This window comes from Macaca fascicularis, chromosome 15 (assembly GCF_037993035.2).
Source record: "Macaca fascicularis isolate 582-1 chromosome 15, T2T-MFA8v1.1".
NCBI classification, from domain to species: domain Eukaryota; kingdom Metazoa; phylum Chordata; class Mammalia; order Primates; family Cercopithecidae; genus Macaca; species Macaca fascicularis.
In genome coordinates this window covers 115646522-115658508 of record NC_088389.1, presented here as the reverse complement: position 1 = coordinate 115658508, position 11987 = coordinate 115646522, and the positions used below count along the sequence as shown (strand labels likewise).

The 11987-nt window shown below is 41.6% G+C and overlaps 1 protein-coding gene across 14 annotated transcripts in view; it reads right to left on the bottom strand.

Annotated features, from left to right (window-relative positions):
- Positions 1-388: 388 nt before the first annotated feature.
- Positions 389-11987, bottom strand: part of NTRK2 (neurotrophic receptor tyrosine kinase 2) — a 365115-nt gene continuing 353516 nt past the window's right edge. For all 14 annotated transcript variants that reach the window (XM_005582046.5, XM_074017737.1, XM_074017735.1 and 11 more), the window contains 2 exons: positions 3466-3624; positions 389-2580 (listed from right to left, as the gene is read on the bottom strand). In XM_005582046.5, coding sequence (XP_005582103.3) covers positions 2395-2580; positions 3466-3624 — 345 coding nt within the window. In that variant the 3' untranslated portion in view covers positions 389-2394. The remainder of the gene's footprint in view (positions 2581-3465; positions 3625-11987) is intronic.

Genomic DNA, 11987 nt, shown 5'->3' with positions numbered 1-11987 from the left:
CCAGACATGCAGAATGACAAACCTGTGTTGGTTTTCAGGTCATCGCTGATGGAATCTAGAAAAGTTTTTGTACAAATCTGCCCCTTCCTTACTACGTCACAGAGTTCTACAGTGTTTTAACAGTACCATGGGTCCTTAATATGATACATACCTGCACGTATATATCATGGAGATATGGCTTTCATTATGTTATTATATGTATTCTGAAGGGTTTTTTTTTTTTGTTTTTTTTTTTAATCACCAACAAAGAGAACAAACGACCCAACTCTTATCTCTCATAGGTCAGCATATAACTTGAATGGACACAAGGTTCATCTTGTCATCTCCCTCGCTTGACTGCAGATGCTACTGGATTTCCTTTTGTTCTCTGTTAATTTACACTTTTGAATTTTTGAGAATTGACTTTCCAAGCCTTTAATGAAAAACAAGGTGTTTCAGTAATTAACGGGCACAAGCAAAACCTAAAACAGAGCTATCGCACCTTCAGAAACAAATAAGAAATAACATCACCTAAGATGAATGAAAATCACTCCCTTTCAGTCTGGCTCATGTTATAAAGATGTCAAGTTTAGCAAAATTCCCCTCACAGAGGGTAGCAAGTTTTCTTGAGGAACAGAAATATTTTTCTTTCTTGGTATATCTGACCATTCAAATAGCTGTAAATTTCTATTTAAATTTGTGCCCTCTTTTTTGCAAAACCAGTGACTATGCCCAGAAGCACATTTCCAGTGCTTGGTCTGGGCACAGCCTTCCGTTGGCATGCTGTGCCAAATTTTGTATTTTGACGTTTTGAATGGAGTGAAGGAAACAAAGACAGCATACTGACAATGGAGAACACTTGGAATGAAACCACTCTCCCAACCAGAGCCCAGAGCAAGGGACTTGACCTGTGTACACTGAACGTGAGTGCATGTGATGCCCTCAGGGTGAGGTTTCCTTTCCCTTAGGGATTGATTCTGCCCTTCCCACAGTCCTGTGGGTTCCACGTGGATGAGGATTTCCAGGCTTCGGGGTCCATATTCATTAAAACCCATCACCACCGTACAACCCAGAGACATTGAAACTCAGCTAATACACTCCATTAGCTTCCCCTAATTGTATAAGTCATACCTTTTTATGGATCTGCTCTACCTATCAGGGGAACGATGTCTGGAGCGGTAGTGTCTGCACACAAGGTATTAATCAACGAAGACCATGCACAATTTTGCTTGCACAGTTAAAAGGACGGGTGGGCATGGAAGTTAGGGGTCGGAGGGAAGTGAGATCTGAAAAGTTCAATGTAAGAGAAACTTGCCTCCGAATTTATAGCTTGTCTTATCTTTTCCAAGTTCTTGGTTTCCCACCTGACCCCGAAATGATCTCTGGACATGAATCCACCTCTTTTCAATTGAAGTTGACAAAGGTTCTGTGGGTAGCACTTGAGAAACAAACCAGTGCTATCATCACAACCTATGAAGACAAAACTGTGTCCGAGCACACTATGCACCATCTTGTGTCTCACGGAAGCCATCTTTGCTCTCTACTGCACGCCGCCATTTCTGGTGATGGGAAAAGAATCATCCATGGCACAGAGGCCAATAGTCTTTTTACTCCTCAGAAAGGTCCTCAGGGGAAGGTGCCGAATACATTCTTCCCAGCTAACAGTTGCTGAGAATTTCCTAAGTAGGGATGGACGCCAGCTGATCCCAATGGTTGTCTTTGTTCCTCCCATAATGCGGTTCAAAATAAATCTTCTTTCTCTCTGGTTTTAATCTCCCATAGATAAAGGCTTCACAGATTGAACACAAGTTTTCTTTTTTATACACAGGCTTAAGCCATCCAAAAACAATAAGAACAGTAATAATAATAAATAAATAGAAGTGAATCCATAGAAACTCTCGATGTCTGTACAGCAGAAGTGACAAAGTTTAAGTCAAATATTTGTTTTCCCTTTTTTTCATCCACATCAAAGGCAGGAATACAACAAGGCATTGTTAGTTGTGGTGGGCAAACTGGAGTGTCTGCTGATATAACAAATTACGTTTGTTAAGGCCTTTGTCTATGCAGAGTTAATAGTAATGCAGAAGCCAGATTGATTAAAAAGAAAGGGTAAGAATCGTGAAGCAGGGAAGACCAAAAAAAAAAAAAAAGGAAAAGAAAATTAAAAAAAGAAAAAGGAACAAACCAAGGGAGATGGAAAGAGAGAAAGAGATAATGCCAAAAAGAAGTCAATACTGTGTCTACGGATGAAGAAGTACACACTGCTTCCCTCGAGAGCTTCTCGGAGTCTTTGATGTTAATACTGTCAGAGTGAAGGAGAGCAGCTTGGTGGCCTCCAGCGGCAGTTAAAAGATGTTCATCCTCTCAGCCTGTCTGAGGAGTATGTTGGGAAAGATCGGTCTGGGGAAAAGGGCCCTAGCCTAGAATGTCCAGGTAGACCGGAGATGCCTTGGCCAAGTTCTGAAGGAGGGTATGGATGCCCTTGATGTTCTTCCTCATGTGGGGCTCTCGCTGCCAGCACCCCAGCATCAGCTCATACACCTCCTGGGGGCACGTGCGGGGTCGCTGCAGGACTCGGCCCTGAGTGATACACTCTATCACCTGGACGGAGATCAAAGATAGGATGAGACAGGAGGAAAAGCAACTCACATCAAAGAAATGTTAGCGCAAGAAACAGCAGAAGAGGGGCTTTTACAAAAGAAGCCCACTCTTGGTTTCATTTTCTCAGAAGGAAGAGAACAATTATTATAGGTTAGTTTATGTTGTGTTTAATTTGATTGGCTTATATCCATTTTTCCAAGCCACTCTGATTTCACAAAACTGGTGGAAAAGTAATTTATATGGAATGCTCCCAAACCTCACACTGGAGCTCCCGCATGTTGTGGTTTTTATTGGTCTGAGATGGAACACGAGTCACTTGTGTGTTAAGGCACTGACTGACAGGAAACCTCGCAGGCTATTGGATAAAGGAACTGGATTAAAAAGACAGACATGGATCTGGAAAAGATGTGGGGTGCCTGACCAAGAAGTTGTGCCTCAAATATAAACATATTTGCAAGAGTAAGAATAGAAAAAACAAAACGTTTGAGTTTTTCACTAGAAGTTAATGTTCTGGTGAAATATTCAAAAGGGAAAGGACCTTGAAACTTCGTTGGAACAATACTAAAGAACTTGCTGGACTGTATGGGTTCTGGAATGCTACATCTGCTATTAATTTATCAGATGAGCTGCATAAAGTGACTCCTCAGTCCCACCACCAGAGGGGCAAGGACATATCAGCGAGTGCTGTGCTTTGCTTTCTCAGAGTGACTATACTTTGACCATGAAATTTAGAAACATAGCAGGCTACATGGGAAGTGCTGCCGCCAACAAAACCCCATAAGATAACGTCCTGACATGGTCTTCCAACCCAAAACAAGGCCCCAGCTGATGGAAGCCTCTGGGATCTCAGCCCTTTGGAGGGTCTTGGCCAGACCCATTGCACACCTCGTTGTTTGACAGCTGGTACCAGGGCTGTTTGCCGTAGGTGAAGATCTCCCACAACACGACCCCCAGGCTCCAGACGTCACTTTCTGTCGTGAATTTCCTGTACATGATGCTCTCTGGAGGCATCCAACGAATGGGCAGCATCGTGTGGCCACCGACCTGGAGAGAAAGGGATCAACAGGGAGGCATCAGTCACTCCAAAACCAGGTGTGGAAGGGAGATGCTGGGGGACACTGCTTGCTTTCCTTATTTGCACTTTATAGTTTTAATTGTTTATAAACACATAAGGGATATATGATTTCTTCATAGTCTCAAGCAACAGAGACAGAGGGCAAAGAGTGATCCAAATCATTTAAAAATATATTATTTGCAATTCTTTCTCTCAAAACCAGATAGGAGCAGGGATGATGATTAGGTAGATGATCACCTTGGATAAATAAAACTACACACACATACATGCACTTTCTGCTAGGAGGATGACTCAATCTTCTAATTAACAAGATCACTTTGACCAGGAGAACGAAAAGGGGCTCTGCATCCAAAATGACCAACCAGTGACTCTACTTCCTTGGCAAGGCTAGAGCCTCCTTCTGCCTTCAGGTCTTATGTGTACATGATGCTGACTCAAACCCCTCCATCATCACTCAGCGATAGGCAGGTCAGGCATTATTATTCTCCTTCTACAGATAAGGCAATGAGATTCAGATTGCTTACAGACACAAAAACTCAGGTCTTTGGATTCTAAGCTCAGGACTTTCCTCTATTACAGGGCACTGCTCCTTAGATTATTTACCACAATAGATAAATACATTTTTTTAAATGCCCACTTTAATGAAAACACCAAGACTGGGGCATCAGATAGCAATTGCATTAGTACAGGCAAAGAAAACTTTCTTTGACAAAGTAAAATTGTATATGACTTTCTACTTCGTGGAGGAAAGTTAAGAAGCTCATTTCCGGGTTTGTCAGGGATGCCTGATTTCAAACCCATGAACAGATTTCTGCACAGTAGTCCTGTGGCTGGTAAGTTCCGCTTTTCATCCTGGTAACCCCCCAGCACCACCAGGCTACACAGTGTGCTTGACACCTGAGAGCAGGTGGGCTTATCCTACAGCAAAAAGTTGGACCTCTGTAACAACTCTGGGTCCTGAGTTTATAGAGTAATGGTGCATAGAGTTTCTGCCCAATTCTAATCCTCAATATCCAGTTAGTATTTATTAAAGGAAGAAAATAAACTAACAGTACCTGAAAAATATTCCCCTACCCCAGAACCTAAGAGGCTGAAGTGTCAGAGATGTCTAACACGCTTGGTGATTCCCAGTGATGTTCTTAGCACCAAAGAAAGCACAAGAGTACAAAAGGAGGAGGGTATTTTATTTCATTCTTCTCTGTATGATGCATCCAAATTTGACAAATAGGGACAAAAACTACTGGCTCAGGTGACCATCTTTACTATTCAGCTTTTAATAAACATAAAGCTCATAAAGGCTAAGTTGGTTTTCATTGGTGTTAGATTTCCTCTCTCTTCCTTCAGCAGTGACAGGTCATCAGTGTTTAATAGACAGAGACTTCTCTTATGGTCTTACCTCATGTCTGAAGGTGGTGGCAACAGTCACCCTCAGGGTCGATACTCAAACTGCACAGACACTGACCAACCAGAAAGGATGTGGGTGGTAAACATGGGTACAGCTATCTCAGCGCATTTCTGGCTTGGTGAATATCTGCCCTATTCATAACTCTGTGACCCCTGGGTACCTAGGACTTTGGGAGAGGGAATCTGCTGATGTTTCCAGATGCTTGGGAGGACTTGCAGTATGAGGGTAGAATGATCCCACCAGGTCTGGGCAGCCCACATGGCAGTGGCAAGGAGAGGACTGCTTTGGACCATTCAAAGATGCTGCTGCCACCTTGCAGAGCTAGGCAAATGACCCTTTTGTTTATGTGCCAGAAAAGGCTGGGCACTTTGGCACACACATTTTCAAAGATTGTTAACCCCTAGAATAAAGCATCTCTAGTCTCCTTGCCATTCTCTGAAACCATAATTGGAATGTACCATATAGTTTAGAAAACATCTACACACGTCCGGTGCCATTTAATTGCGTGAGCAAACCATAAAGAACTCAGGACTCATGGTGGCTCCTCTAGCCTACAGACGATGAAATTGCTCCTGGCAATTATGGGACCTTGCCTGGGGTGACACTTCCAGCAAGTGGTGCAGATAGGACAGAGGTCTACACATTTTAACAGACCATTTTCATCCACACAGCAAGCATTTTCTGGGGACCTCTTAAGATACAAACATGGCCTTATTCTGCTTACCTAACATGCAAAAAAGAAAAAAAAAGGGTAAGATGAAATCAAAGAGAAAAACAATCCCTTTTGCTATACATCTTATTTTTAACCTTACCGCTCTCATTTTCACCTTCTTCCTACCTTATAAAGAAGAGCTCATATCATCATTGTTCATCTCAGCATACTGCTGTGGTACAACCAGCTCCACTGTGCATTTTGGTGTTGCTGTTCTTTCTCTTTAGATAAAATAGGACCCCAGTGGTCAAAGTGGCTTAGAGAAGTGGGAATCTCACACTAAAGACTGAGACCTGGTCTTGTTATGCTGTCTGAGTTGTGTTGTTTTGTTTTAACATCCAGGAAAGGGAAGTGTCTGCTAATCTCTTAGAAAGGAGTGTAGAACTTACTAAGAGTGGCGTTCTTTTGTGGGAAGGAATGAATTACTTCTTGCAAAGAGCCTTCCTGCAAGAGCTATTTAGAAGTGTGAAACCTTGAATTTTACAGAAAATTTTAAAGATAAAAGGCTTAAAAGAGTGGACAAATGCATGGCTCTGAGGGTTTCATCCCAGAGTTACACGGAGTGAGAGGGCCTAGTTCTTAGTGAAAAAGACATAGTTATTTCTTTTACAAAAATATTGAAATTAGAATCTAGATTTATAATCAGTATGTAGTTGGTGCGTGGGAGTAACAAGAGACTGGGATATTATGACCCAGCATGGTGTTCTTTCTGATATCAGTCCCTCAAAATGTTAAAAGCTGGCAATCCCAGAAGTTCCTAGATCAAACGTGTCAAATGTACTATGAATTGCAACCCTCTTCAATTTAAGGAGATCCATCAGGGATTGAGCCTTATTAAAGTATATGAGGAGTTTGGCAGGAAAGAACAAACTTAAATTTGGTAAATTAAACTATTTGAATGTGTGTTTGTGGGAGAGAGAACCATTTATATATGTCTCAAACAAGACAGCTAAAAATACACTTAGGGGTGTGTTAATTTAGCAAGATCTCAGGATTTCCATATCTACCTGGACATTCACAGCTGCAATGCAGTGGATGACAATAGCTGGTTTCCAATAGCTCAGTCACCTGTTTCCTACTTGAGTAACCTTGACTAGTTGCCAAACGTCTCTGTGGCCAAGGTGTAATAATTATATATAGGTACCAATGTATACCTCCCAATGTTGTTGGGAGGTATTTACTGGAGCAGGCATTTGTGAAAGTGCTTTCTAAGTCTTAAAGTATTAAATGCTTTTGAGGTGTGGCTTTCTTCTCTGGAACCTTCACTCACTTACTTCCTCCACGAGAAGCAGCCATTCTGGAGACGTTAAGAAGAATCATTATATCTCACTCTCCTGAACTCCTCATTTGGCCATAACCAAGTGGCTCCTTTGACAGCAGCACCCCCCTTTTTTTTTTTTTTTTTGTCACTGGCAATGCAAGATAGAAAATCTGATGCTGGTTCTCTCTCCTGCATTGCTAATGGCCAAGAAACAGCTTTTGTTTCCTCTAAAGAAGAGAGAGAGAACAAAAGATTCACATTTTGATTTACATGTTTTCTCAACTGATCGTTTATTTTCTGCTTGCTGTCTCTTTGGGGCAGATTTTTCACTCTAATTCTTTCACGAATCCCTTCTGGGATTTCATGCATGCTGTTATAAATAATGCTTTCCTTGTTCAGATGTCAAATGGGTGAATGGTGGGACAATCTAATAAAAGTTCAGACAGGGTTCACAAGTTTTCTAAGCCTATTTAGAACATTTCTGAACATTTCTTTTGCAACCCTTTCTCAGAATTTTGAAGCATGTCACAAAAGCAGACCCTCCCCCCGCAAAAAAAGTCACTGTTGTTACAAATTACTGTCACATTCTAGTTATAGTCACTTGATGGTTTTTGGACCACACAAACAACACGCTGCGCAGCAACAAACACAATGAGACATTTGTTTTGTATCGTACTACTTGGCAACTTGCCCTCATGCCCTTGCTTAAATATTTGTGAGATGGAATGTGATCCCAGGAATGACACTGGGAGTCAGAATTCCTGCTCTCAGACTGATATGCCGTGGGGCCCCAGGGACTCTCCAGTAATTAAGTTGAATGGGGTCTCATGGTCTCCACTAAACTCACCAGGTTGATCTGGTGCAAGATGAGAAACCCAGTTATCTGGAGAGTTGACTTGGACGGACTTGCAATTGTTATTTTCCTCAACCCAAGAGACTGGAGTTCTAGTTCTTGTGCTGCTATTAACCAGCCTGAGCAGGTACCCTCAGGTCTGGCTTCTGTCTTTATTAGTAAAATGTGAAGAGTTAGGGCAGCTCTTGGTTACTTCCAGCACAAAAACGCTGTGGTTCTAGAGTTACCCACCACCTCGGCACCACCATAATCATCCATCAACACTCAGTCTTCACCATTTACAAAGAATTTCTATTCAATTATCCCACTTGAACCCAATGGTTATGCTCTAGAGCAGACATAGACTTGCCTGGATAGTGCAAGTCATGCCCCTAAAAGTCAGTGAGTTTAAGTAGTTTACCTAAAGCCACATACCAAACCTCTCCCCATTGGACAACCTGTATTCATTAGGATGGACCACTCTGCTTTTCTGCTTTCTCCAGTCTCCACACACACTCTGTGTTCAGCCAGCAAGTTTAGGTGGCTTCCCATCCAGGGCCAAGTTACTCATGCCTCTTAGAAAGTTTGATCTTCTTCCCTTTCTCCCTACTTCCCAAAGGTCTCCTAAAGGCAAGCTCAAGTCCCACCACTTCAAGAAAAAACTTTCCCTCCCTGCTGAAGCGCAGGGATGGTTCTAGTACTGTTAGTGTAGCTCTGGGAACACAGAAGGAACTCCTTTCTTTGCCTAATGTATCACATGCCTCAAGAGAGACGTACACAATTCAGTTCTTTCTGGTGGGAGACGAGGCAGAGGCTGGTAAGCATACCATGTCTTCAGTGGGTTCCTCGTGAGTGCTGCTATTTGTCTCAATGTGTTTCTTGAAAGCGATCAGTCTTCACTACCTTCCCGTACATTCTCCAGTCATTTCTGTAAACTCTCGATAGAACCAAGCCTTAGATTAGACGGATGGAAACAGTCTCACCTATTTGATGCTACAAATAAGAAATTCCTACCTTCTCAAAATGCAGCCAAATCTACTGTGGTTCACAAGGAGTATAAAGGCTCTCTAAGTTGTGTAAGAAATCCCATGTCTAGGTTTGCCACCTGTACAGTAGACAGGGGGAGTGTCCACATTGCAGACTTGGAATTATTATGTCTGGGAATGAAGTCTAGGAAGACTTCATTATGTATAACATAAAGGAGTATTTTTCTAAAGATAGTTGCTAGTATCACATCTCTTCTGAGGCTGGAGAAAATTAGGAGACACTAAAGAAGGAAGTTAAACTATGGAAAAATAATTTTTAAAACCAGATGACCATCAGGGCTGCTAAATCGCTGCAACTTGGTTAAACCAGCAAAGCTAATCAGAACAATGTCTGAGGCACAAGGCCAAAAAGAAATTCCATAGTGTCTAAAATAAATCAACCTGAAAAAAAATGGACCCCCTTTTTAAAATATATCAAGAAAAGAACTCTTCTTTTAGCCCTTAATATTTATTTCTATGACACCTCATAATTTTGATAGTGATATGTAGAGAAAAATAACAACTGCATTCTAGTTAAAATACCCAGGCCTGAACATTCTTTGAATCTACCTGTTTGAAAGGTATTTCAAGACAGGAAATCCTGAAGAAAATACTAAAAGGCCCTTGGTGTAAATATCTTGCATTAGAAATCAAAGATTTTATATTTAAATCAGAATGGACACATCTGATTAGTTTGACTATAAAGTTTATTTCTTACCCAATAAATTCAAAGTACACACTCTGGTCATTAGGATGTCAATTGTGAAAAATTTCAGTTGTTTGTGGCTAACGAACAATTTGTTTTTTGAAATTGGAAGACTGGAATTTAGGGAAATGAAGGAAATTGCTGAGCAAATGTAAATATGAATTGGCGACCAAATGGTATTGAAGACAGTTCTCTATCCCACGTCTCTTCATGCTGCCAGGCGAGGTTCTTTCCTATGAGCTGTTTGTTATCCTTGGTACAAGTTAACGAGGAATGCACCACTCATTTTCCAGGTATACTGGGAGACGAGAGAGGAAGTGACAGGTTAGCTCTCCCCATTATGTTGGGCTTCTTAGAAAATGCATTTATCATCCTCCTTGCATCCCCATCTTCTTCCCTTCTCTTCTACTATATCCATTCTTCTCCGTACTGCCCCTCCCTGTTCATTCCTAGACTCCTCCTTTCAAATCTCACTTGTCCAGACCTAGTACAAATGCCAGTGTCACATTTAGTCTTTTCTCATTTGTCTCTTACTTCCCCCAAAGGATCATACCCCCACCAAAATTCACTCTCCCTCTGTCATCTTCCTTCTGTGCTTCTGAGAGGCACATTGGTAGACAGGAGCCTTTCTACAGACCCAAAGCAAATGCCTCTCTGGCTTTGAAGCTGCTAGTGATTTAGAGGTGAGTAATGCCAATCTGGGACCTTCTAAACTCAACTAGCAAAGACCAATGATGCCTGGGAGGCCACTTTCAGCTTGTGGTATTTACTCAGTGAGTGAGTGATAACTTATTTGGAAGCCAAACATTCTAGTCCCTTAGAAACTTGTAGGCCAAAGGGCAAGCCCCATTAAGAGATGATTAGTTGTCAGAGGCTTTCGGTTGTATTAAATATTGAAGGGGCTCCTAGACCTCCTCATCATACCCTATGCTCCATTGCTTTGTTTCAGCAGTTTTTCCTGATGTGTTCCTTAAAAATTCATGAACCTGTAAACTTTAAGGAATAGCTAGACCTTATTTATTTATTTATTACATGCTGTATCTGTAATAGGAGGTTAAAAATAGGGCCTGTAATCCCAGCACTTTGGGAGGCCAAGGCGGGCAGATCACGAGGTCAGGAGTTCGAGACCAGCCTGACCAACATGGTGAAACCCCTTCTCTACTAAAAATACAAAATTAGCCATGGGTGGTGTCACGCACCTGTAATCCCAGCTACTCAGGAGGCTGAGGCAGGAGAATTGCTTGAACCTGGGAGGCGAAGGTTGTAGTGAGCCAACATGGCACCACTGCACTCCAGCCTGGGAGACAGAGTGAGACTCCGTCTCAGAGAAAAAGAAACAGTGTCCACAAAATCTTCCCTTTGGAGAAGAACCTGGAGTCATTGTGGCTGGACAATGACCACATCCAGGAAGAAGAGAATTCTCCTATTACAAAGAGTGATAAGGGGCTTCCAGGCATGTGACTACTCAATCAGGGGATGCTTTGTGCGTAAAAACAGGCTTTTCTGCCTCATCTCTCACTCCTGAATGAACATAGCTCGGGGCAGGTAAGGAGGAGTGCTGGAACCAGCTTCCTCTCCCTCTTTTGAGTACTGGAAATTGATTACTGCCACTCCTGGAACTGCTGTTATTTGTAGCCTATAACATCTTTCAATCTGGTCACAGACAAAAGGTAATGACTTAGTAACTTCAAGGCCAATATTTTTGGGTTAGTCAAAGAGAAGATGTGCTGGACCTTAATGTTACCAATATTTTGTCAAATACTTTTTATGTCATTAAATATCTATTCTCCCCAAATAAGGCAAATTATCATCTGTTTTGAAGGGACAGGTCACAGAGCTATTATGACTATCTCCTGACACCTGGATTCTAGATAAGGCAAATTCAACACAAAATTTACATTCAAATTTGATTGTATTTTTTCTACTGTGAAATAATAATAATAATAGAAATGATGATAATAATTATACCTCAGGCTTGCCTACACTTTTTGCTTTTTTATAACATTTCCACAGCTCTTCACTCTATAATAATTGTGCCAACTTCAAAATATTGTTGCAAAGAGTAGATATTAGAAGAATGTCTTTCTTTGGAAGAAGCCAGACTCAAAACCCTTAGGTGATTCCTTTTACATGATATTTTCAAAAGACAAACTATAGAACTGAGAGGAGGAGAGGACTTGCTTTAGTCAGGCACCCAGGAAGCCTGAGGGTGATGGAAATGTTCTACCTCGTGGTTGTGGCAGCAGTTAAATGACCGTGTTTGCCAAGACTCACAGAACTGTGTACTGAAAAGTGATCTATACTATGGGTATATTATACTTCAATGAGCCTTCCTTAAAAATAAATAAACAAACTGGGCACGGTGGCTCACCCCTGTAATCCCAGCACTAC